The sequence below is a fragment of the Mustelus asterias genome, chromosome 4 (assembly GCF_964213995.1).
Source record: "Mustelus asterias chromosome 4, sMusAst1.hap1.1, whole genome shotgun sequence".
In the NCBI taxonomy this organism is placed as follows: domain Eukaryota; kingdom Metazoa; phylum Chordata; class Chondrichthyes; order Carcharhiniformes; family Triakidae; genus Mustelus; species Mustelus asterias.
This window is the reverse complement of record NC_135804.1, coordinates 128,599,225-128,626,625: the sequence shown is the minus strand read 5'-3', so window position 1 is coordinate 128,626,625 and position 27,401 is coordinate 128,599,225. Positions and strand designations below refer to the sequence as shown.

The window sequence follows — 27,401 nt, the reverse complement described above, 5'->3', positions numbered from 1 at the left end:
TGTTAGATTTATTGGGACACAAAAGGAAGTCATGCTGCTCTGGCTGCTCTCTGGGGAATAGGGCTCCAAAGACCCAAGAAAATTTCTGCTCATCTCTGTCTTAAATGGGAGACCCCTTATTTTTATAGTGTCCCAGCCTGTACAACCATTCCCCACGCAACCCCCCCTCCCAATCCCAGGTATCGGTCAAGTGAACCTTCAACCGCATTTAGCTCCTTTGTAAAATGAGATTAAAACTGTACACAGTATTCCAGATGTAGTCTCACAAACCCCTTGTACAACTTTAGCAAAGCATCCCTTCTTTCATATTCCATTTCCTCTGATAAACAACATTCCATTTGCATCCCGAATCACTTGCTGTACCTGAATAACCTTTTGTGATTAATGTACCAGGACACCCAGATCCCTCTGTATCTCAAAGTTCTACAATCTGCCTCCATTTAAAGAAGGCACTGTTTTTCTATTCTTCCTGCCAAAGTGGACATGCTCACATTCTCTCAAATTACACTCCATCTGCCAAATTTTTGCCTATTCCTTTAACCTGTGTCCCTTTGTTATAGCTCAATGCCAAACTTTTTGAAGATTACCATAAAATAATGTTCACACGGCATCATGGTGGCACAGTGGTTTGCACTGCTGCCTCACAGTGCTAGGGATCTGGGTTCAATAACCTTGAGTGACTGTGTGGAGTTTACACATTCTCCCCGTGTTGGCGTGGGTTTCCTCTCGGTGCTCCAATTACCTCCCACAGTCCAAAGATGTGCAGGGTAGGTGGATTGGCCATGCTAAATACGTGGGGTTACAGGGACAGGGTGGGGAGCGGTGGGCCTGTGTAAGATGCTCTGTCAAATAATTGGTGCAGACTTTATGGGCCGAATGGCCTTCTGCACTGCTTTGCAGGGTTATATGGTTCTATGATTTGCCATCCTCAAATCAATATTGCAGGTTCTTGGATCCCTGTTGCATGACTTGAGGTAATTTGCATTGCATTGATGAGGGTTGAATGAGGTTGGCCAGTATTCCCAGAAGCAATTGACTTTTCCCATGTTGTGCCCTTTGTCAGTAAACCAGTCCAGTTATTTTACAGTGTGGCTCAGTGGGCAGCATTTGTGTTAAAACGTTGTGTGGTGGGCCCCACTCCCAGGGGCTTGAGTACATGAAGTAATCTGAGAGTCATGGCGCTGTACTGATAGAACGCTGCACTGTCACAGGAGATGTTAAACTGAGGGCTTGTCAGCCCTTTCAAGGCTGTGTGCTTGATCTATATTTGAGAGAGAGCAGCAGACTTCTCCCTGTTATCCTGCTCAGCATTTAGAATCATAGAATCCCTACATTGGAGAAGAGGCCATTGGGCCCATTGAGCCTGCAACAACTCTCCAACAGAGCATCCCACCCAGGTCCTATCCTCATAGCCCTACTTTTTTACTCCACTAATCCCACTAACTTACACACCTTGGGACACTAAGGGGAGGAAACCGGAGCACTCGGAGGAAATCCACGCACACACGGGGAGAACGTGTGAACAGTGACCCAAGGCCGGAATTGAACCCAAGTCCCTGGCGCTGTGAGGCAGCAGTGCTAACCACTGTGCCACCGTGTCACCCAATGAACATCACAGAAACAGATGATGGTCAGCTCATTATCACATTCTGGTTTTTGGGAGTTTGCTGTGTGCAAATTGGCTGCTGTGTTTCACTATGTTGTTACATTAGTGAATGCACATCACTGGCTGTTAAGCCCTTTAGATAGCCTGAGGGCTCGAAAAGCACTTTAGAAATGAGAGTTCTTTCTGGTTTTCAGAGGCTGTAATATGGTTCATTTTTGTACAGCATTACTCTTCAGGATTAAGTTGAACATTTTGTTGACATCAGCTTTGAAACAAAATATGCTTTACATTTACATCTAAAGAAGTCTCACAACACCAGTCTTCTTACTGTGCCCACCCCAGTACAATGCCGGCATCTCCACATCATTTACATTTAATAAAAGGAAGAACAGGTTTAAGGTGTGTGTGTGCAGACGTGCCAGAGCAGCACTGATGGAGAATCACACTGGGAATCGTTGTACTTTGTCAGTATTGATGAAATATTAGCTTGCTGTTTTATCCTGTCAAATACTCTCAGGCCCTTTATGTTTTTTCCAGCAGTTTCTTTTGTTATCTCAGGGCATCGCCATTGACTGAAATGTTGTTTTATCTTGTGTAGAGTGAACAGTTCTGACTTTATAACACACAAACGTCTATCTTTCAATAACAACACTGCCCAAAATGAAACAAAATAATTGCATTAATCGTGCTCCTGCAGCATCCAAATATTATTCTGGGCTTTGGGAATTGGTTAGCTCAGTTGGTTGGATGGCTCTGACGAAGGGTCATCAAAAGGTTGGCTCTTTTCTCTCTCCACAGATGCTGTCAGACCTGCTGAGATTTTCCAGCATGTTCTGTTTTGCGGCTGGATGGCTGGTCAGTGATGCAGTCTGATGCCAGCAGCACAGGTTCAATTCCCGTCCTGACTGAGGTTATTCATGAAGGTTCCGTCTTCTCAACTGCGCCCCTCGCCAGAGGGATGGTGACCTTCAGGTTAACTCATCACCAGTCAGCTCTCCCCCTCAAAAGGGGAGAGCAGCCTATGGTCATCTGGGACTATGGCGACTTTACCCATCATTCCAGGTATGGGTGTAGGATTAACCCTCATTAATTTTTCTACTCTCTTCTCACAAGATGCTCCCATGCTCTCCCAGTTTTCCATTTGGGAGCCCTGCCCCAGGATCTCCAACTGATGTCAGGCTGTATGGAATGATGGTAACAGTTGACATTCAAACCCCTGACCTCAATTGGGAAGATGAGAAGGCTTACCTTTTATTTAAAAAAACAAAACTATTTTTATTCAACCAGGAATTTGATGGAGCTGTTTCACATTGTGAAAGGAGGCCCAAGGAGGCTGCAGAATAATTGGATTCGAGCCTTTCCAGTATTTCGGGAGCCATAAGATTAAGATTATTGGAGATTTAAAACAGAGGGTAGGAGTTTGTTTTTCAGTGTGTTCGGAATGTTCTGCTGGAATTGCAATAAGGGCTGATGAGTGAATTTAAAAGGGAATACAAGAGAATGGGGTGCGTAAATAAGGTCAAGAATATAAATAATTTTTCTCTTTGTTTTTGAATAGATTTGTTTCTATTGTTGTAATTTTGATTGAAATGAGCTCAGCTCACATCCAGGCAGGGATTTCAGTCCTGCTTTCACTTTCGAGCTGTGAATATGGAGTGTTGTACGGGGAGCAGATTTCATTTCGAAGGACTGCAATTTAACAAGAGCAAATTACTATGTCAGGTTCCTCTCCCGTTGCAGGAAGATGTGAAGTGACTTATTTTTGCAGTGTTTACACTCACCCCTGCCCTTGAGTCAGTCCATCTGCTTAATAAAGCCAGGATCAAACTCCCAGTCTAATTCACGCTGGATTGCAATCTGCTGGAGAAATTGGCAGAGGTTTTCCACTCGTATTCCATACGACAGACTGAAGCCAGTTGTATTATTCATAGCAGGTTCCACATGCAGCACCAACAACTGTGGGTTTTCATTCTGAACTCATTCCATGTTCATGCAGTTGGTCCATGGTGCCCTGAATGACTTTGGTTAATATTTAGCAGCTCATTGAGGTCTGCATCTTTTTACTGGCAACTTAAGGCAATAAATACATCAACTCCTGAGTGAAGGTGTTGTGATTATAGGTGGATGTTTATTTTTAGTTGTAAGTGTTTAATGGGGAATTTGAGCTTGGTCAGTGATGTGACTGTTATAATTGTGCTGTCAGTTGCGGCATAATTGTAGCAAGGCCCAATTCAGGCACTTGGACACACAAATCTACATCTACATGTTTAACAGAAACTTCCTCTGTAAATCCAGAGTGTGTCCAGGAGGAGCAGTATAATTAGTCTGACAGGTGATATGGACAGTATTCATTTATATATCAGGATATAGGAATTATTGGAGAAAATTAACAGAAGATCATAGTCTCTCTTGATGCTGCATATCTTTGTCTGCTCCTTCCCTACAAGCCTGCAGTTTTGCTATTCCAGTGTTTATCTTATTTCCTTTTGAATGCTTCAGATCACAACATCACTTTTTTAAAAATCTCATCTTCCCTCTGGTTCTGTGCAATAGCCTTAAATCTGTGTCCCCTGGTCACTGATCCAGCCATGATGCGGAGATGCCGGCGTTGGACTGGGGTGGGCACAGTAAGAAGTCTCTCAATGCCAGGTTAAAGTCCAACAGGTATATTGATATCACAAGCTTTCAGAGCACTGCTCCTTCATCAGGTGAGTGGGATGACCTGATGAAGGAGCAGCACTCCAAAAGCTTGTGATATCAAGTAAACCTGTTGGACTTTAACCTGGCATTGAGAGACTTCTTACTGATCCTGTGGGCACGGAGAAATAACTCCCCCTTGCTGAAACTCATGATTTTGAATAGCTCGAACAAATCTCCTTTTAACCTTCTCTGCTGTAGGGAGAAACCCAGCCACCTCACATTAACTGAAGTTCCTCATAGAATCATAGCAAATGTGCAGTGCAGAAAGTGGCCATTCAGCCCATTGAGTCTGCCCCGACTCTCCAACAGAGCATCCCACAAATCCTTGGAAGCATTCTAGAACATAAGAATTAGGAGCTGGCCATCTGGTCCCTCGAGTTTGCTCCGCCATGCAATAAGATCATGGCTGATCTTTTCGTGGACTCAGCCCCACTTACCCGCCCTTTCACCATAACCCTTAATTTGTTTGCTGTTCAAAAATTTATCCTTGCACAAAAACATTCAATGAGGTAGCCTCAACTGCTTCACTGGGCAGGGAATTCCACAGATTCACAACCCTTTGTGTGAAGAAGTTACTACTCAACTCAGTCCTAAATCTGCTCCTCTTATTTTGAGGCCATGCCTCCTAGTTCTAATTTCACACACCAGTGGAAACAACTTCCCTGCTTCTATATTATCTATTCGCTTCATAATCTTATATCTTTCTGTAAGATCTCCCCTCATTCTCCTGAATTCCAGTGAATATAGCCCCTGTCTACTCAACCTCTCCTCATAAGCCAACCCTCTCAACTCCGGAATCAACCTAGTGAATCTCCTCTGCACCCCCTCCAGTGCCAATATATCCTTTCTCAAGTAAGGAGACCAAAAGTGTACACAATCTGGTAGATTCCCCCAGACCCTCTCTGAAGCCTCCTAGAAGTGCATCAGTGTTAAATATTATAGAACAATGAAATGATTGTGTAGTTGTGGTTAGTTGTATTTCGCCAGTAGGAATGGTTTAAATGTCTGTTCTTTTGCTGTTCAGAGGCAGGCGGTGTATACCTTGATTGCCAGTGGCTGGTGTTTTGCAGTAATGGTGCATTTGAGCACTGATTTATAGCGTGTCAGTGCTGCTGCAGATTGGTTTCTGACTGTCTAAGGGCATCTGGACATTGTCTAACCGGGATTGAAGAGCTGGAAATGTCAGGTTGTGGATGGATGTGGGAAGCGGCGGGCTCAGGGTGTTTGCATGGACACGTTCTGTTGCTGTGATGTATGGTTGTAACACTAAGCCTGGCCAGACAGGGCTGGCGAACTCTCTGAGGAACAGTCTGAGTCTCTCTCTCTCTGCCTCTCAGACTGGGGCTGTGGAGCAAACCGTAATCACCAGCGCCTTGTTGCTGTGACGGCTGTGCTGCAGTTTGACATTCTGTGTGTCCACATATTGTTCCTTCTTGTGCCTCTAAAGAGCTGCAACCTGCGATCCCCCGGTTTCCTCCTCCCCGCACAGCTGCCAGCCAGGGTGTGAAAGTAACAGACACAGGGATTTTAATGCAGGGTCCCACACACTGGATTGGAGTCTCACCCACTCTGTGTGTGTTTGTGTGTGTGTGTGTGAGAGAGAGAGAGAGCAAAGTAAAGCAGCAAGGCAGATTGCAGCTTAAGAGGGTTCAGACTTAACAGGTGTTTGGAGCAGCTGTGGAAAGGGGGTAGGAGAGAGAGCAATGCAGAGTTAACTTGCCTGGACATTGAAGATTGGGGATGTTTGCAGACATTTGGCGATGGCTCGGTGTGACCAGCCGGCACTGAGGAACATTGAAATCCCCACAGCCCAGTCCTGATTTGCATTAATAACAGCAAGGCATGTCTCCCGCAACAGATTAATTCCCCTCGCTGCTTCAATCAGGATGCGATGGTGATTTAAGAATTCCGGGAGGCTGCCGTTGGGAGATTGATGTACAGATCAGGACTGCTGCTCTCTCTGTGTGTCTATCAGAAGTCTCTCCTTTTTATTACTACTATTATATATTTCTCTGCGCTGTTACAATGGCTGCTGCAATCGCCAGTTCACTGATCAGACAGAAGAGACTGGCCAGGGAGCACAGAGACAAATCAATTCCCTCCAAGCGGATCAGCAGCCCCAACAAGAGCAAGGGGGTCTGCGAGAGGCATTGGTTCGCCGTCTTTTCCAAAGTCAGGATTTTTGGCTTGAAGAAACGCCGCAGAAGGCGCCCAGGTTTGCTTCTCGTTTTTACTATTTGCTATTTTCTCTGCTGACTGAAGCCAGGCTGGGTGGAGGTTTTCATCTCCTGCAGGTACAGATCTCCACTCAGGTATCTGTCATCAGCAACCCCCCCCCCCCCTCCCCCGTTGTTTTATCAGTAATATTGTTTTTATTTTGTTGGTGGTGTTTTATTTTGTGAATATAAGCCTTTTTGGAAGCAGAGACCCCGAGCAGCTGTGGGAACCGTAGGGTTCAGTGTTGCCACTCGCTCAGTGCAATAGGAGCCGCAGGAAGAGGTGCAGAGCGAGATTTAAAAACCATCCAGAGAGTGGTGTGAGTGTGTTCCCTCAGTGTGGGCAGCAGGCGGTGCATTCTGAGGGCAGTGAGCTGAAAATTACCCCCCCTCCCTCCCCCCCAGCAATTAAACAGGAGTGCTTCTTGTAGAAACTTGAGAAGTGATGGGAATAGGGAACGGGGCACAAGAAATGATAGAATAATGAGATGGAATTTTCTCAGCGAAAAGGGGGGCGAAATCCGGGGGGAAATAAATTAAGCAGCCCAGTATAAAGAGGCAGATTCCAGAATAACATCAGTCGGTTTTTGCTGACACTTTTCATTGAAAGGTTGGGGGCACGTGAACACCAGAAAGTAAATAGAAACTCGAAATGTGGTCCAGCACCGGCTTAATAAAACACTGTCCAGCCCCTGTGAGATTCCTCAGCCCCTGTGACCATCATACCGGGGTGGGGGGAATGCTGCTACTTGCCAGCTTTCCCACCACACTCTCAACAGCAACACCTCTTCCCCGGACACGGTTCCACTGATTCGGATTCATTTATGGTGCATTTAAGACGCACCGAATCCACCCCGGCTTTGGAAACACATGTCTCCACTGCAGCCTGGGGAGGGTCTGCAGTTTGGGGTTGAACCCCCTCCTCTCTCAGCTGCTGGGAGTGCGTGAGTGAATGCCCCCATCCCTGCTAGATCAGTGTCACACACCAGCGCTAACCGCTAAATGTTTGTGTTTTAGATTCCAGCACCCGCAGTGTTTTGCTTTTAACCGCTAAATGTTGATGTGAATGTAATCCGCACTCGCTGCAGAATGCTACAACAATGAATATTTCCTTGCAGACAGTATTCTGCGGAGAAAGGACACTTCCAACTCTGGGATTTGTTTCAGAGAGAGATGGAGCAGTGATCAGATTCCTTGGTGGCTGCAAGTCTGGCATTTGAGAGAATTCAATCATCTTGAATTGGATGATGTCCATTATAAAGGAAAGTGGCTCTGCGTTAACTTTGAGCAACAGTTCCATTTTTAAAATTAGGATTATCCTGTTTCTCTGTCTGCTTTGGACCTGGCATCTTCCTATGTCAGCCTATCAGAAGTTAAATTTGTTGCAAGTTTGAGGTTTCCTTTCAGCATCACTTGACAAGTCTGAATATTTCCCGCTCTGACGAAGGATCATCCAGACTCAAAACGTTGGCTCTATTCTCTGCCCACAGATGCTGTCAGACCTGCTGAGATTTTCCAGCATTTTCTGTTTGGGGCTGAATATTTCACTATCTTGACAGTGACTGTCCAATGCGAGTATGTACAGTGGAATGTTTACGGCTGGGCACTGCTACTGCTGCCCTAGAATGTTGGAGTCCACCACCCATTTTTATGAGTAAAATTATTAAGTGGGCCCAGTTTTAAGTCCACTCACCCAAAGACTGCAGGGCTAGATCTAAAGGGATTGTTGTGTGTGTGTGCCTGGAAGGTATGATGTTTCTGGGAATGCAACACATTCTAATAATCACACCTCGCCCATCAAATCAGACCCAGAAGTGTATTCACAAATTAAAACCCCCTGAGATCTTCTGCTCAATAAGGTGGACTGTTTTCTTGACGATTACATGCAATTGTGACAATTCTAGAAGTCACAATTCCAAAAGTGCTCCCCCACAAAGAGCTATGTTAACACCTTCAATATTTTACTCAGAATTTCACATTTGCCAGAATGTTGAAAAAGTGACTTTTTTAAAAAGAGTCTTGCATAGGATTATAAAATTCAAGTTAGAGAACAAATAGGCTTCACAGCAATATGTGAGAACACCAATACTGATGAGACCCTGACTGTGTTTAAACATTTCAGAGATTTTGAACTTTGAATCAATGGAACCCTGTGGTAATGACTGTTGTTCCCAGAGTCTGCACCCATCTCATGGAGATTTTCATTTCTATTTCAGAGCCTCAGCTTAAAGGCATCGTAACAAAGTTATACAGCAGGCAAGGCTACCACCTGCAACTACAGCCAGATGGCGTTATCGATGGGACAAAGGAAGAGGGTAGCAGTTACAGTAAGTAACATAAATATTATTTGGTGGAGGGTTCATTGTTGTCAAATTTCACCACCTCTTCTCAGAGACAATCCAAAGATTTCCCGTGCAATAGAAGTTCAACATGACGAGAGATAATTTAACAAAGTGTCTCTACAGCTTTATAGATCACTGGTTAGACCTCAGCTGGAATATGGAGTCCATTTCTGAATCCCACATTTCGCAAGGATGTCAAGGTATTGGTGAGGGTGTAGAGAGGGATTTCAGTTATGCAGAGAAAGGTTAGAAATCTGAGGATTATGCTTCAGAGAGGAGGTTAAGGAGAGATTTAATTTGTTACCTGTATTGGGATACAGTGAAAAGTATTGTTTCTTGCGCACTATACAGACAAAACATACCATTCGTGGAGTACATGGTGGGAAAAGGAAAGGATAGGGTGCAGAATATAGTGTTGCAGTTACTGATAGGTGAAGATCAACTTAATATATGAAAAAGTTGAGTGGTTCTAAAAGAAGAGAAAATATTTCCAGTGACAGGAGAATCATTAACCAATGGGCAGATATTTGAGGTGATCAGTCAGAGAACATGGATGAAGATTAGGTGAGTGCTTTTATGTAGCGAGTTAGTGTGATTTGGAACGTTCTACACGAAAAGGTGGTTGAAGCTGATTCCAAAAGTAACATTCAAAAGGGAATTGGATAAATACTTGAAAAGGATGGCTCTGGGGAAAGAGCAGGGAATGTGTGGCTTTTGCTACCAAATAAACCTGTTGGACTTTAACCTGGTGTTGTTAAACTTCTTACTGTGTTTACCCCAGTCCAACGCTGGCATCTCCAATCGAAAGAGCAGGGTCCCATTGGCTAACCTTTTCAAAGAGCTGGTACAGACATAATGGGCTGAATAGTCTCTCCGTGCTGTGTGATTCAATGATAACTGAGCTAAATAGATAAGATTTAAATAATTTACTGTTGAGAAGCTAACTCTGTTTACATCAAAGATAGTTTTTTGCAATGGAAAGAGGCAGTCCAATCAAAAAATCAATTGTTGCATTTTGTCCCTGATGTGTAGCCGAGTAGTCTGAATAATTTAAGGCATTCTGTGTAAATGTTCAGAGTTTCAGCTTTAAATTATATAACTCAAATACAGCCTTCTAATTGGATGAAAAATGATCAGGAGAGAGATTGGCACAGATTTTCCCCGCACCATCATGATTAAGTTTATCAGTCTCTACTCTCATTTTCCTGTGGTTTTAATTTAAAAATTCTAGTCTGTACTTTCCAGCAAAACTTTGATGTTGTGCACAGCCAGTCCTGTCAATGCACGGTACCTTTCCATTTTTTGCTTGGCTGGGTATGTGTGTTATTTAACCCAGAATAAGGCCAGCAAGGTACCTTCCTGGCTGCTGCACATATCCCAGAGCTTAACGAGAGCAGATCCCTGTTGGCAGTGTTTTACTCCCAATTCACTGTCTGCTCAAAGTACTCCATTTCCCAATGTCGTGCTATGCTCACCAGCCACGCTCTGATCCCATTCTATTTGAACATTCACTTGTTCCCTCAGACATTTATGCTAATTCCCCAACAACCCCCCACCAGCCCCCAGACCCCAACTGCTGCCCTCCGCTCTTCCTGTCAACCCGCTCCCCACTCTTGTTGATCTCCAGTTTTTGATCCCTTGCATTCTATTCCCAAAATTCCCAGGCCCACTGTAATTCCATCTCCCAGTCCTGTAGTGTTATAATCAAGGACACCTCCCATTATCTCCATCCCCACAGACATATTTATCACAAACCCAAGAGATTGCATAAGAATCTGGATACCTCCACATCCAGCCAATAAACCAGATGTGTAAAGATATTGTATAAAGATGCAGAATGTGGGAGAGACACAGATTGGACATTTTTGGCAATGTTTTCTTAACATTGGAGAACAAATTGAGGGAAAAATTGCAAATATGTTTGTGCCAGCAGTAGTTGTTGCATTTTTGCATCAATTCCCTAGTTGGTAACAATCTGTTTCGTATCGACTCAAGGTAGTGCCCGGGGCTAGTATTGTATTTGTATTAGGATAAATAAAAAGAAAATGTTACCCTGTGTTCACAACTTAAGATGTCACATTAAAAGAAAAATGTACTCTGGTGTAGAATCAGTTTCAGTTGAATGTTGTTTCGAAGGGATACAAAACTAGGCCAACTATTCTTTGACATTAAGCAACTTTAAAATTCAAACTGCAATGTGTAAATAGAATGAGGAAATGTTCAGATGACAGATGGAATTGTTGGGGCAATTAGGTGATCATTGCAAGAAGAAAATCACACATTGTATACACCACATCCTGAAATATTAGTTGCACATTCACAGTGAAATTCAGATAAATTGGTTTAGGTTAAGGCTTAAATATTTCAAGTCTGTGCAAGTCTTTGTGATGTTGTTATTGTTGTCTCCCAATCTCTGGTTTAGGTGTTTCAGTTTATAAATCAAGGTTAATGAAAATGGAGAGCTGACTAGAGTACGATGGACTGAATCATCTCCTTCTGTACTTTAGACTTCAAAATGGTTGTTCCCCTATACCTACTTCAGGAAGCAAACTGAGTGTAAGGATAGAAAAGCAGCGAAAAACAAAACGTCTGAGCTTTGAGTTCTTGAAATAAATATAGAAAGTGTCACTGGGACTTTGGAAGCAATGTCGGTGAGCACTGGAATGATGGGCGAACAGCGGCTTGGTACAAATTAGGATAAATAGTTAGAGTGTGTTGGCTAAACTCAAGTTTAGAGAATACAGAGTAACAGTTCAGCCAGGAGAACATTGGAATAGTCTGCAGGTAACAAAGGCAGGGATGAGGGCTTTGGCAATACATGAACTGAAACAGGGAGAGAAGTGGGTGATGTTACGCAGCAGTTGCTGATGGAGCAGAAAATGTGCTTGGAAGCTCAGCAGGTTAGGCAGCATCAGTGAAACGGAAAATATAGGGCTAATATTACAACTCAATAGCATTTTGCCAATAGGGTTCCGAAGAAGAGAAGTCTTACCCACCAGAGTTTCACAAATATATTTAATTCTAAAGTTATATGCTTGCATTCAAAACATTCTCAGTTAGATTCATGTATGCATACAAATCAGGAGGAGGACGAGGCCATTTGGCTCCTCCAACGTGTTCCACCATTTGATAGGATCATATCTGATCTGACTGCAGCTTCGACATTCCTGTTTACTCTCTATACCCTTTCCTGTCTAGAACAAACATTTGAACTCCTATGATAAGTCCTCCATTCACCATGTCTGCTTTAAGGAGAACAATCAAAGTTGGTAATTGAGATTTTTAACCTTTATTGGATTATGTTAGCAATGCAGTGTTGACATTTTCAACGCAGTTGTGGGAGAATCTGTGAAAGTTATTGTTATTAGCAGCTGCTTTTGCACGATGCCAGGCTCCCAGTATAATGGCAGACTGAGGTGAGAAGATGATCCATCAGCATTGTATACCGATAGTTAGAAAATGTTAATCTGCTGGTACAGAGATAGGAGTGTAGAACTGTAGAAACTCTTGGTCTAATGTAGCATGGAAGAATGAATATTAATTAAAGTCCATCATTAACATATTGTCAAACGGGAAGTGTGAAGGTGATTTGTTAGTGTCTTGCCTTGGTGCATTATATACCAATATATAGTTTGAATTTTTTCAGTCACAATTGGATGGTTAGACTTGGGTTTTGTTGAAGATTAAGGTTATAATTGTCAATACATAGCTTTTCTTTTTATGATAGAGATCAACATGGGTGGAATCTTGTGCCTCCCCCCTGATGAGTTTGGTGGAGTGGGGAAGGTATTTATTCAGGTGAGTGGGCACTGCAACTTTGCCCCAACTGAGTTTGGGTGGGAAGGCCTTTGTGTGACTTTCAAATCCCATCGCCCACTGAAAGGTCTCATCCTGTCACTGCTGATATGAATGCAGCGGTGGGTAGGGGGTTCACTGTTCAGGAAGCATGGCCGACAAACCACGGTGTGTTTGCTAGTGGGCTCCCATGAGGTGGTCCCTTAGTGCCCGATCGAGGGGCCTGGCATTGGGGGAAGGGAGGGGGGACTCACTGAGCCATTTTGCTCTCGAACCCCCTCCCCATCTCCCGCAACCCCCTTCACACCATTATTCATCTGTCTGTGGGTCTCTCTTCATTGCAAGACCTTAGATGGGTGCAGTAGCCACTGCCTCCCTGGTGGCAATGCTGAGTACCGAAGAGTTGGTGGGATTGGCATCCTTGGAGAGTTTTTTCCCTGAGGGAAGACCCACTGCTGACTTGTTAATTGCCTGAGCGGTGCAAAATCTGGAAAAGGGGCAATCGGGGGGTCTTACAAGCCCTCCAGACAGCAGTCGAGACCCCTGATGCTTTCACAAGCCTCTATCAACATCCTAGTTGCCTTTACCACATCAGCATAAATGATATTGTTAGATTATAGGTATGTGTGTGTGTGTCTGGGGTGATACTGGTTTTATTTCCTATGGTTGTGATTCCAATATCTATAAAAAAAAATTGTTTGTCACTTTTTATTTGGAAAAGCATTTCTCATCCTCTCCTCAAAATTCTGAATAAAGGTAGCACAATTAAAATTGGAGAATTGGTTATTGGGATTATGTTTTAGATATCTGAATCTCATGATCATCACCCTTTTACATACGGACTGTCTCACATTGGAGTTTTACAGGTATATATGAACACATCTTCAAGGATGGCTGACTCTCTGTTTCTCTAAGGTATTCTCAAGTCAGGAGATGCAGAGGCAATCCTATTTACAAAAAAAAATTATGATGTACTTTATCTTTAGTTGTGCTTTATTCAAAAATCAGTGAATAAATAAGTCTCACTGCTAAATGTTTATTTTCAAAAATCAGAAATTGCAACTGTTTCTGTCACACAACAGAGAGTGGATCTGAGTGGACACCTCTCAAAGCTGTGTCAAGCTGGGATGCTGTGACTGATGGGGTATTAGATATTTCGTGATTGACCCTGAAGGAATGGCAACTCTAGCCTGTTAACGTATTAACATTTAATGTGCTCATACCAAACTCATCTTCCGATATTAATGAAGGTTTTAAAATGCATTAAAGTTAGCACCTTCCCTGGAAAGATGAAGATTGGAATATTAACATGGATGAGTTATACATTCCACACGAGCAGAGGGATTCCTGTGTGTTAAATCTGACATTTCCCTGCTTATGGTTCTGCCATTTTTACAGCTGTAATTAATGTAGCTAACCCCAATTTCTACATTCTCACTCTGGACCGAGCCTTGCTAATGGTAGAAGTTATTTTTGTCACGGTAATATATGTTCCCAAGTCAAAAAACTCAGCTCCTTGATTTTCCCGTGTTTTAATCAGATAACAAACAGCCGCCCCCATATACTGGCAGTGTTAGTGCAGCTCACTCCACACTACTCCTTCCACTGCCAATCCACTAATCTCAAACAAGTGACAAATCGCATTCCTCTTCCTTTCAGCAGTCCTGACCTGATTAGCTGGTTCTTCATTTGTGAGACTTTGTCCAGACTCACTGATGTGATTCGCTTTTTTCCAGCCCAATTGTTATCTGAAAAGGAAGAATGTGCGGGGTTACAGGGTGAAGGCAGGGGAATGGCATTGGGTGCATTGCTCATTTGGCAAGTCGGTGCAAACATGATGGGCCCAATAGCCTCCTGTGCTGTAATGTATGCCATCATCATTCTGGTGTTTGCTTAGGTCTTAGCAAAGTAATTTATTTACACCAGGTAGCCTCCTATTACTTTCTAATCTCACACAGTTTGTATGCAGCTGATATAGGATGTACCTTTTCTTTAAATTAAGCAGTTTCCTAAAGTTTATTTATTAGCATCACAAATAGGCTTACATTAACACTGCAATGAAGTTCCTTTGAAAATTACTTAGTCACCACACTCCGGCGCCTGTTCGGGTACACTAAGGGAGAATTTAGCACGGCCAATACACCCGAACCAGCACATCTTTCAGACGATGGGAGGAAACTGGAGCACCAGGAAGAAACCCACGCAGACACTGGGAGAACATGCAAACTCCACACAGACAGTGATCCAAAAGCCAGAATTGTAATTGGGTCCCTGGTGCTGTGAGGCAGCAGCGTTAACCACTGTGCCGCCCTCCTGTAATTTATTCTATTTTATAGTAACTGGAAAGACATAACTGGTTAAAAAGTGCTGAACAGTCAGTTCAAAAAAGAACAGCCTTGCATTTATATAGCGTATTTCACACACCCGGGGGCAGCTCAGAAACACTTTACAGCCAACAATCTGTTTTCTAGTGTTGTAGTCACTGTTATAATGTAGAAAATGTGGCAGCAGATTTGTGCACAGCAAGCTCCCACAAACAGCAATGTGATAATGACCAGCTTTTATCTTTTAGCAATATTGACTGAGGAGTAAATACTGGCCAAGATACCTGGCAGAACCCTTCAAAACAGAAAAAATAGTAAAACTGACTTTGTGATTCAAACTTTGTACATATTACATCACAGAACAGTGACCTCAAGTCATTGGCTGTCAAACACTGAGGGTCATTCTGGAGATTGTAAAATATAGAAACATAGAAGATAGGAGCAGGAGGAGGCCACTCGGCCCTTCGAACCGCTCCACCATTCATTACGATCATGGCTGATCATCCAACTCAATAGCCTAATCCTGCTTTCTCCCCATAACCTTTGATTCCATTCGCCCCAAGTGCTATATCCAGCCGTCTCTTGAATACATTCAATGTTTTAGCATCAACTACTTCCTGTGATAATGAATTCCACAGGCTCAACACTCTTTGGGTGAATTAATGTCTCCTTACTTCCTTCCTAAATGATCTACCCTGAATCCTCAGACTGTGACCCTTGGTTCTGGACTCCCCCATCATTGGGAAAATCCTCCCTGCATCTATCCTGTTTCGTCCTGTTCGAATTTTAAGTCTCTTTGAGATCCCCCCCTCATTCATCTGAACTCCAGCGAAAACAATCCTAACCGAGTCAATTTCTCCTCATACATCAGTCCTGCCATCCCCGGAATCAGCCTGGTAAACCTTCGCTGCACTCCCTCGAGAGCAAGAACATCCTTTCTCAGAAAAGGAGACCAAAACTGCACACAATACTCCAGGTGTGACCTCACCAAGGCCCTGTTTAATTGCAACAACACATCCCTGCTCCTGTACTCAAAACCTCTCACAAATGAAGGTCAACATGCCTTTGCTGCCTTTTCCGCCTGCTGCACCTGCAGGCTTACCTTCAGTGACTGAAGGTAACACTAGGTGACACTCGGCACTACCTAATGCAAATCTTAAATTTTAGATCCACCTGAATGGATTTTGGTTTAATGAATCATCCAAAAGACAGCACACCTGACAGTGCAGCACTCCCTCAGTCATGCACTGGGCTGGGAGTCAAGGTTTTGTGTCCTAGCCTTTGGAGTGGGACTTGAACCAACAATTTGCTGACTCAGTAATGGGAATGCTACCCACAGAAGCATGACTAACGTATGCAGGAGTTCATTAAATTGCACTGCTCAGTGACGTGGAACTCTGTCACCCTGTTTCCATTCTTCCGTGTTGTTACAGTAGGTATGACACCCTCCAGTCCACAGGAATACTTTGTCCACATCAGATTCTTAAAAGTTCAGTTTCAGGAATTGAATACAATGGAGCATGCTCAATGCTTTTGTAAAGCCCCACCTTATGTAATAAAAACCATCCCAGAGAGAGTGCAGAGGATAATTACTGGAATGATACCTCAGTGGAGAGACGGAAAGCGGTGGGATTGTTCTCCTTGGAGCAGAGAAGATTAAGAAGTTTGATTATGGTGTTCTAAAGGTACAAATACTTTTTATAGAATAGATAAGAAGAAACTGCATCCAGGAGGGTCACTAACCAAGAACACAAATTTAAAGATCATTGAGAAAAGAACCAGAATGGGGATGAGGGGAATTATTTTTCTGCTATGAGTTATGATGTGTCTGAAAGGGTGATGCAGGTAATTTGATAGTAAATTTCAAAAGGGAATTGAATTAATATATGAAAGGAAAAAACATTGCAGGTGTCTGGGAAATAACAGGGAGCAGTGGGACCAATTGGGTGGAGCTTTCAATGAGTTAGCACAGGCATGATGGACCAACTGGTCTACTTCAGTAGCCCATTGTGTGATGCAATGGTTCCATTTGGTTATAGAGGTAGAGAAAGATCTAGGTCACAATTATAATAAAGCCACACCTTTTGCAACCTGGTTCTTAGAAATGTGGTCTCTGCGTGGGTTTCCTCCCGGGGCTCCGGTTTCCTCCCACAGTCCAAAACTGTGCAGGTTCGGTCGATTGGCCATTCCAAATTGGCCTTTAGCATCTCAAGATGTGTAGGTTAGGGGGATTAGCAGGGTAAATATGTGAGGGTTACTGGGATAGATACTCTGTCAGAGAGCCAGTGCAGACTTAATGAGCTGAGTGGCCTGCTTCTGCATTGTAGGGATTCTATGTCCAAACCCCCCTCTTAAATGAGGATTCTTTTAAATTTGTCTTTTGTTGCTCAGAGGCTGTCCCCTTTTGAAGAGTAACTGCAAAACTGCAAAAATGCTACCATTGTATTGCTGGATTCTGTCTAATTAACTCCTGTTAAAAAGTATGTTCATCATTTCGGATGTTCCATCGGAATGTAACCCTCATGAATGGCGGGACTTTACTCTGTGAATCTCTTTGCAAGTTGAAGAGGCCAGAAAAAAAATCAAATAGATTTAGCATATGGAGAATAGAATATTAAAGTAAGGTGATGTTGAATTTGGTTAAAGATTGAACATGTTTGTATACGTTACCTTTCAGATCTTCAGGGAGTCTCAGCAGAATTTGTAATCATTTATGTACAGTTGTGACATAAGGAGACAATCATTTCAATAAGATCTAGAGCAAGAGGTCACAGGTATCGGTCGAGAGGCGGTAGATTTAAAATTGAGATGAGGAGGAACTATATCTCACAGAAAGTGGTGAATTTGTAGAACTCGCTGCCCCATAGCGCGGTGGAGTCTGAATCATTGAATGGTTTCAAGGAGGAAATAGATATATTTCTAATAAAAAGGGGATATGGGGAAACAGGTCGGGCAGTGGGGGGGGGGGGGGGGGGGGGGGGTGGGGGGGGGGGGGTGGGGTGGGGGTGGGGGGTGGGGGGGGGCGGTGGGGGGGGGGGGGGGTGGGGGGGGGTGGGGGGGGGGTGGGAAGAGGCTCAAGAGGCTGAATGGCCTACTCCTGTTCTTATTTCTTATGGTCTTATCGTAACATCCCCTGACTCCCAAAACCTGCTCACCATCTACAAGGAACAAATCAGGGGTGTGATGGAATACTCACCACTTGTCTAGATGAGTGCAGCTCCAACAAACACTCGAGAAGCTCAACACCATCCAGGACAAAACAGCCCACCTGATTGGCACCCCTTCCATAAACATCACTCCCTCCACCATTGACAGTGGTAGCCATGTGTCCCATCTACAAGATGCACAGGAACTCGCTAAGGCTCTTTCAACAGCACTTTCCAAACCTGCAAGGACAAGGGCAGCAGATACCTGGGATCACCACAACCTCCAAGTCACACAATGCTCTGTCTTGGAAATATATCACTGTTCCTTCACTGTCAATGAGTCAAAATCCTAGAACTCCCTCCCTAACAGCACTGTGGGTGTACCTATACCACATGGTCTGCAGTGGCTCAAGAAGACAGTTCATCACCATCTTAAGGGCAATTAGGGTTGGGCACTAAATGCTGCCTATCCAGCACACATCCAGTGAAAATAATAAAAAATCTTCCACTCTTCCACTCTGCCTCCATTTATCTTTAATTAATTGTAAAACATTATGAAGCTTTTCAGAGGCATGATCAAACATGAATGCCAAGCTAAAGAAGGCATCTTCTTCAGAGTTTCCCCACTATGACCACCCTGGGGCAGTCAGTCATCATTATTCAGGAACTCAACTGGACTAACCACCTAAATACTGTGACTTCTATAGTGAGAAGCTGGCATCCCTTCACCAGATTCCCTTTATTTACAAACACAATTCCACTCCTAAGAATGCTTCAGGTACAAAGTCAGAATCCAGAGTGTCAGTAACCCTGACACTCCTCAATATTTACACAAGTGAGACTTCCTAATTGGGCAGGTAATCATTACCTCAATAGGCCCACATCATGGGCCTTGTTGAGGTCATTACATATAGCCCACTTTGTCTTTTGTTTCGAGTTGTTCCCCTCCTTTTGGGAGCTACCCCTTTTAATTTGCCTCCTCGTTAATTTGGTTTAGTTTATTTGGTTGGTCCAAAAAAATTGGTCATTGTATATAGCAGGTCAGGGAGTGAGTATTTTGAAGTGATTGACTCAACTTCTGATTTCTTAAAGCCTTGCTACCACCTGCTTGGCTCAAGTCAGGAGTGTAATGAAAGACTTGCTGCTTACTAGGATGAGAGTAGCTGCATTGACACAAGCAATGTGATGCTTTGTTCTGATGAGAAGCTGAGAATTTAATATAAAAATGTTCTTGCCAAAAGTGGGTGAAATGCACAATCTAATTAGTCAGTTTGGAGAGTGAGATTCTGAGCTGACTGATTGTATCTTACATCTCAATCATTTGCAATTGGACTTTGCTGTGATGCTATCGACTCTTCTTCAAGATTCAATCATTGTGTTGATTGCAATATCTTCAATATGTTGGCACTGAAATGGTTGAGCTTTATGATGTAATACTAAAGCAAGCTAAACGATAAATACTGTCGATGTTCTTGTGGAGATAAGTTTTGAGGTTCAGCTGCTGTATTCTGAACTGGATTGATAAGAGAAGGCAGATTACTACCTGAATGGCTCCAAATTGGGAGAGGGGAGTGTGCAGCGGACCCTGTGTCCTTGTACACCAGTCACTGAAGGTAACATGCAGGTGCAGCAGGCAGTAAAGAAGGCATATGGCATCTTGGCCTTTATTGTGAGAGGTTTTGAGTACAGGAGCAGGGATGTGTTGTTGCAATTATACAGGGCCTTGGTGAGGCCACATCTAGAATACTGTGTGCAATTTTGGTCTCCTTTTCTGAGGAAGGATGTCCTTACTTTCGAGGGAGTGCAGCGAAGGTTTATCAAGCTGATTCTGGGGATGGCAGAACTGAGGAGAAATTGACTAGGTAGGATTGTTTTCACTGGAGTTCAGACGAATGAGGAGGGGGGGGGGGGAATCTCGTAGAGACTAATAAAATTCTGACAGGACTAGACAGGGTAGATGCAGGGAAGACATTCCCGATGGTGAGGGAGTCCAGAACCAGGGGTCACAGTCTGAGGATTCAGGGTAGACTATTTAGGACAGAGATGAGGAGACATTTCTTCACCCAAAGAGTGGTGAGCCTCTGGAATTCATTACCACAGGAAGTAGTTGATGCCAAAACATTGAATGTATTTAAGAGGGGCTAGATATAGCACTTGGGGCGAATGGGGAGAAAGCAGGATTAGGCTTTTGAGTTGGATGATCAGCCACAATTGTGATGAATGGCGGAGCAGGCTCGAAGGGCCGAATGGCCTCCTCCTGCTCCTATCTTCTATGTTTCTATGATAAAATACATTACAGATTAATAATCAGCATTGTGTGTGATGGTGGAGGATATTGTACTATTGGGAAGGAATAGAATTTTGAAGGGCAAGATGGAGAGATAGGAGATTTGTGTGGAGTATAGGTAGTCAAGAAGGCATACGGTATGCTTGCCTTCATCGGTTAGGACATTGAGTATAAAAATTGGCAGGTCATGCTGCAGCTGTACACGACCTTAGTTAGGCTACATTTCAAATATTGTGTACAGTTCTGTTCACCACACTACCAGAAGGATGTGGATGCTTTGGAGAGGGTACAGAAGTGGTTTACTAGGATGTTGCCTGGTATGGAGGGTATTAGCTATGAGGAGAGGTTGGATAAACTTGTTGTTCTCACTGGAACAACGGAGGTTGACGGGGTGACCTGATAAAGGCCTACAAGATTGAGTGGCATGGACAGAGTGGATAGTCAGATGCTCTTTCCGATATGCAGTTTTATCGGACAAAGCTTTGGGAGAAGCGCTGGGCTCTCCGCAGTGCACGCAGTCACCTTCTCAACTTTACAATGGCAGTTGAGCATCTTTATACACTTTCAAATAATAGACAAGTACGGGCATTAGCCGTTATCATATCATTATACGTTGAGTAGACAAGTACAGACATCAGCAGTTATCACATCGTTATACATAGAGTAGATACATTTATGAATTTATGTCCCCCATCAACGACTGATCTTGTTATCAAAACTCATTGTTTTGGTTCTGCTTTATCTCAAGTAGCTAAGGTGCCTCAAGGTCTGATCTGTTTCCTGCAGCAATTTAAACACTAACCGGTTTTAACTTGCTGTGCAATGTCTGTGCCCAAGTCAGCACATCTTAATGTCTTTTCCCAGAGTCCATTTTGTGCCAGGTAACCATTTTGTATCCTTTAATTTTGATTTTACTCCAACATAGGTATTGGAGATGATTGAATTGGAAGGTGCTGTCCAACAGTTTCTGCAGTGCATCTTGTCGATGGTACACATGGATGTCACTGCGCGTCAGTGGCGGAGGAAGTGAATTTGCAGGTGATAGATGGGGTGCCAATCAAGTGAGCTGCTTTGTCCTGGATGGTGATGTTGGAGCTGCACCCATCCAGGCAAGTGGAGAGTATTCCATCACACTCCTGACTTAGTAAGAAGTCTCACAACACCAAGTTAAAGTCCAACAGGTTTGTTTGGAATCACGAGCTTTTGGAGCGCTGCTCCTTCCTCCCCATCTGAATCTTGACAATGGCGGATTCAGCGATGATAATGCCATTGAATGAATGTCAAAGAGCGAGTGTTCAATTCTGTCTTGTTGGAGATGGTCTTTTGCTGGCACTTGTGTGGCACGAATGTTATGTGTCATTTGTCAACCTGACCTGGATATTGTCCAGGTCTTGCTGCATGTTGGCACACACTGCTTCAGTGTCGAAGAAATCGAGAATTGTGCTGAATGTTATGCAGTCATCAGCGAACATCCCCACTTCGACCTTATAATGGAGGGAAAGTCATTAATGAAGCAGCTGAAGATGGTTGGGCCTAGGACACTACCCTGAGGAACTCCTATATTGATGTCCTGGAGCTGAAATGATTTATGTCCAACCATCTTCCTATGTGCCGGGTATGCCTCCAACCAGCAAAGTTTTCCCCTGATTCCCATTGACTCCAATTTTGCTGGGGCTCCTTGATGCCACACTTGGTCAAACGCTTCTTTGATGTCAAGGGCAGTCACTCTCACCTCAGCTCATTTTTTTCCCATGTTTGGACTAAGGCTGTAATGAGGTCAGGAGCTGAGTGGCCCTGGTGGAACTCAAACTGAGTTTCAGAGAGCAGGTTATTGCTGAGCAGGTGCTGCTTGATAGCATTGTCAATGATCCCTTCCATCATTTTACTGATGATCGAGAGTAGACTGATGGGGCAGTAATTGGCTGGGTTGGATTTGTCATACTTTTTGGGGGCAGACGTACCTGGGCAATTTTCCACAATTCTAATAGGTAACAAGATCATCTTGACTCTGGGTGCAGCTAATTCTGGAGCACCAGTTGTCAGTGCTATTGCTGTAATGTTGTCAAGGCCCATAATCCTTGTAGTATCCAGAAACTTCAGCCATTTATTGATATCATGTGGAGTAAATTGATTTGGAAAACTGGCACCCAAGATGCTGGGGACCACTGGAGGAGGCCGAGATGGATCATCCACTCGGCACTTCTTGCTGAAGGTTGCTGTGAATACTTCAGTCTTATCTTTTTCACTGATGTGCTGGACTCCTCCATCATTGAGGGTGGGAATATTTGTGGAGCCTTCTCCTCCAGTGAGTTGTTTAATTATCCACCATCATTCACGGTTGGATGTGGCAGGACTGCGAGCTTAGATCTGATCCATTGGTTGTAGGATCGCTTAGTTTTGTCTTTCATTTGTTGCTTGTGCTGTTTGGCACGCAGGTAGTTCTGTGTAGCTTCACCAGGCTGATGCCTCATTTTTACGTTTGCCTGATGTTGCCACTAGCCTGCCCTCCTGCACTCTTCACTGAACCAGGGTCAATCCATGGCTTGTTGTTGTGATTGAGTGGGGGATATGCCAGACCATGAGGTTACAGATTGTGGTTGAGTAATTCTGCTCCTTCTAATGGCCCACAGCGCCTCATAGAAGCCCAGTCTTTGAGTTGCTAAATCTGTTCAAAGTCTATCCCATCTAGCACGGTGATAGTGCCACACAAAATAATGGAGGGTATTCTCAATGTGAAGATGGAACTTTGTCTCCACAAGGACCGTGCGGTAGTCACTCCATTGATACTGTCAAGCACTGTGGTGAGGACGAGATTAAGTAGATTTTAACCACTTGTTGGTTCCCTCATTACCTGTCCCAGTCATGTCCTCGAGGACCTGAGCAGTCATGGTGCTACTGAACCTCTCTTGGTGATAGACATTGAAGTCCCCTGCCCAGAATACATTCTGCACCTTTGCCTCCCTCAATGCTACCTTCAAGTGGTGTTCAACATGGAGTACAGATTCATCAGCTGAGGGGGACGGTAAGTTATAATCATCAAGAAGTTTCCTTGTCCATGTTTGACCTGGTACAATGAGATTTTATAGGTCCAGAGTTGATAAGATTTCCAAGGGCAACTCCCTCCTGACAGTATACCACTGTGACACCATGTCTGGTCGGTCCGTCCTGTCAGTGTGAAAGAACATACTCATGGATAGTGATGGTGCTGCCTGGGATAGAATCATGCTTTCCAATATCAGGCTGTCACTAGACTCGTTTGCAGGACAGATCTCCCAATTTTGACACAAGCCCCAGATGTTAGTAAGGAGGACTTTGCCAGGCTGAGTTTGCTGTTGTTGTTTCAAGAATTTGAAAGAAGGAGATAGTCCAAGAATTAAAGGAGAAATGGAGTTGGATCTTACCAGGAGTGTGAGGCTGTGCCAGTGGATCAGATCTCTTGAGGGCAGTATGTGAATGAGGAAGGATTGGGAAGTCAAGAAAACAAAACTCCCAATGGCTACACTACCTAAGCAGGAAGAGAAACCATTGCTCTTGATCTGGCTATGAGCAGTTAGGTAAGAATAGTAGCCCCATTGAGATGGACAATTGAAGAGAGATGTTCGAGGATAATGATGCCATTAATCATGTTGATGTCTACAGAGTGATGAGGAGAGTTAGTGCATCATCTTTACAGTCAGATTGTAATTGAAATTTTATTTATTAATCACAAGTAGTCTTGTTTTAATGCTGCAATGAAGTTACTGTGAAAATCCCCTGGTCGCCACACTCCGGCACCTGTTCCGGTACACTGAGGGAGAATTTGGCATGGCCAATGCACCTAACCAGCACATCTTTGGATTGTGGGAGAAAATCGGGGCACCCAGAGGAAGCCCATACAGACACGGGGAGAATGTGCAAACTCCACATAGATAGTGACCTAAGCTGGGAAATGAACGCAGGTCCCTGGCACTGAGGCAGCAGTGCTAATCACTGTGCCATTATGATTTTGGGGAGGACCGTTTTGGTGGTTCTGTAGGTCAGTTGGAAACCAGATTGGAGAGATTTAAAATGGAATTGTGGGAGAGATGCACAAAGATGGGAGACAATACCTCTCAAAGGCAACTAGAGCTGAACAACAACTATGACCCTTGCCAAAGATTCCTCAATCCCATGAACAAATAGGAAAAAAACATTTTTTAATTGAGAAGAAAGATTGAGATGGGCCACAGTTAGTCAAGAGAGAGGTCACAGAAGAGGTTCTGATGGTTGCAGGTTTGAAATTGAGAGGACAATTAAAGTTTATTTATTAGTCACAAGTAAGGCATACATTAACACTGCAATGAAGTTACTGAAAATCCCCTAGTCACCACACTCTGGCGCCTGTTCGGGCCAATGCACCTAATCAGCATGTCTTTCGGACTGTGGGAGGTAACCGGAGCACCTGGAGGAAACCCACGCAGACACGGGGTGAATGTGCAGACTCCACACAGACAGTGACCCAAGCCAGGAATCGAACCTGGATCCCTGGCACTATGCGACAGCAATGCTAACCACTGTGCCGCCTACTATTCCTGATTAAAAAGAGAACCAATGACAATGTCACCTGACAGGAGCCAAGAAGGTTACTAGACAAATTAGGCGTGAGAGTTACTAAAGCAAATGGAAGGTCTTGTTCAATGATCTTCAATAGGTGAGCAAACTGGGGAAAGAAAGCAGTAATAGATTTTTGTGGTGTAGAGCTTAGGCCAGATTCTCCAACCTTGCCCACAGCTGGGATTCTCTGAGAATTCTGGCCTTTATATCTTATTGAGATGATTTTTGTATGGGTTGATTCAGTAATATCATTTGGTCTGTAACAAAGTTTATCATTACAGTTCTGAGAGATTGGATGCAGTGAGTGACATTGCAAACCTTAGCAAAAAAAACCATCAACACAGAGCCACTGTTTCATGTCCTTGAATTTTCACTAGCATAATTCTTAATCTGCTTGCAGTAACTCCAAAGTTATCATCAATCCTCATTGCCAAATGGAGAGACCTAAAAATATCAAAGTCTTAACCACACTCCAACATACAATTCATCTGTCTTGGCAAGTTCTCTCACTCAATTGGAAAACCTTAAAGAATATCTTCTGAGTTTCTCTGAATTGTTTTTTTTTTAGCTGTTTATATATAGATTTTGAATGTTTGTGTTTATAGTGGATCAACCTTAATTATTTTTTAACGGGTTTCTCTATCTTAACTTGTCTTTTGTCTTGATGCAAAAATCTGCCTTTCAGACATCAGACCCGCTCCATTACATTTGCAACTGCTTTCTTCAATGAACATAGTAGATATTTACAAGTTTTGATATGCACCATTTGTTATAAGCATAGGCATTTTCTCTGAAGTGTGAAATTATATGGTTTAAATCCGTTTCATTATTGCAACTGACCTTAATCAGAAAAATGACTTAATGTGTGCACTGAAGTGACAACGTAACTGCACTTTGTTTAAGATGTGCTGATTGAAAGTTCCACTCCTTTTGAAGATGTTTGTGAAGCTTCCCAGTCATAATCTGGGAACTGCAATTGATTCAGGTAAATCAGTTCAGATAAAGAACTGCAGTTGCAAATTCAACCACGGTCACAGCAACTTGCAGTGATCAACTTTGCAAAATTCCCAAAGGAATTCGTTAAGGACCAACAAGTTACTGAGCACAAAAAGGTTAGGGAGAGGGTGACCAAAAGTATTGTTGGAACGATTGATTTCATGGAATGCCTTTTAAAGGTGGGCAGAGAGGTAGCAAAGAACAAAGCAAATTACAGCACAGGAACAGGCCCTTCGGCCCTCCAAGCCTGCACCAACCATGCTGCCCGACTTAACTAAAACCCCCAACCCTTCCGGGGACCATATCCCTCTATTCCCATCCTATTCATGTACTTTTCAAAGTCACTACCGTACCCACTTCCACTACCTCCCCCAGCAATGAGTTCCAGGCATCCACCACCCTGTGTTTTTTTTTAAAAATCTGCCTCGTACATCTCCTTTAAACCTTGCCCCTCACACCCCCTAATAATTGACTCTTCCACCCTGGGAAAAAGCTTCTGACTATCCACTCTGTCCATGCCTCTCATAATCTTGTAGGCTTCTATCAGGTCTCCCCTCAACCTCCGTCGCTCCAGTGAGAACAAACCAAGTTTCTCCAACCTCTCCTCATAGCTAATGCCCTCCATACCAGGCAACATCTTGGTAAACCTTTTCTATACCCTCTCCAAAGCCTCCACATCCTTCTGGTAGTGTGGCGACTAGAATTGAACACTATATTCCAAGTGTGGCTTAACTAAGGTTCTAGAAAGCTGCAACGTGACTTTGCCAATTTTTAAACTCAATGCCCCGGCCGATGAAGGCAAGCATGCCATATGCCTTCTTGACTACCTTCTCCACTTGCATTGCCACTTTCAGTGACCTGTGTACCTGTACACCCAGATCTCTTTGCCTATCAATACACCTAAGGGTTCTGCCATTTACTGTATATTTCCTGTCTTTATTAGACCTTCCAAAATGCATTACCTCACATTTGTCCGGATTAAACCCCATCTGCCATCTCTCCGCCCAAGTCTCCAACTGATCTATATCCTGCTGTATCCTCTGATGGTCCTCATCGCTATCCGCAAACTTACTAATTTGTGTCATCCACAAACTTACTAATTAATCCAGTTACATTTTCCTCCAAATCATTTATATATACAGCAAAAGTCCCAGCACTGATCCCTGAGGAACCTGAGCAGTGAGCGTGGAGTAAGTCTAAGGCTAAAGGAAGTCGGAAAAGGCCTTTCAGTCACATCAGCCATGATCTTACTGAATGGCAGAGCAGACTCAAAAGGTCGAATGGCTTGCTTCGTGTTCATATCATGGTTGACCTACCTCCTATTTGCCTTACCCTGACCTTGAAAGCTCCAACTGACCCCAAGCATCCATCACATTTTGGGAAAGACAGTTTGTGATTTCTGCTTTTGTGTGGGACA

The 27,401-nt window shown here is 43.6% G+C and overlaps 1 protein-coding gene across 4 annotated transcripts in view; it reads left to right on the top strand.

Annotated features, from left to right (window-relative positions):
• Positions 1-27,401, top strand: part of fgf13a (fibroblast growth factor 13a) — a 513,436-nt gene that overhangs the window by 342,247 nt on the left and 143,788 nt on the right. For 3 of the 4 annotated variants that reach the window (XM_078211744.1, XM_078211747.1, XM_078211745.1), the window contains one exon: positions 8,739-8,849. In XM_078211744.1, the coding sequence (XP_078067870.1) occupies positions 8,739-8,849 (111 nt within the window). Of the gene's footprint in view, positions 1-5,799; positions 6,522-8,738; positions 8,850-27,401 lie in introns of those variants that run through there. The other variant, XM_078211746.1, reaches the window with a different exon arrangement.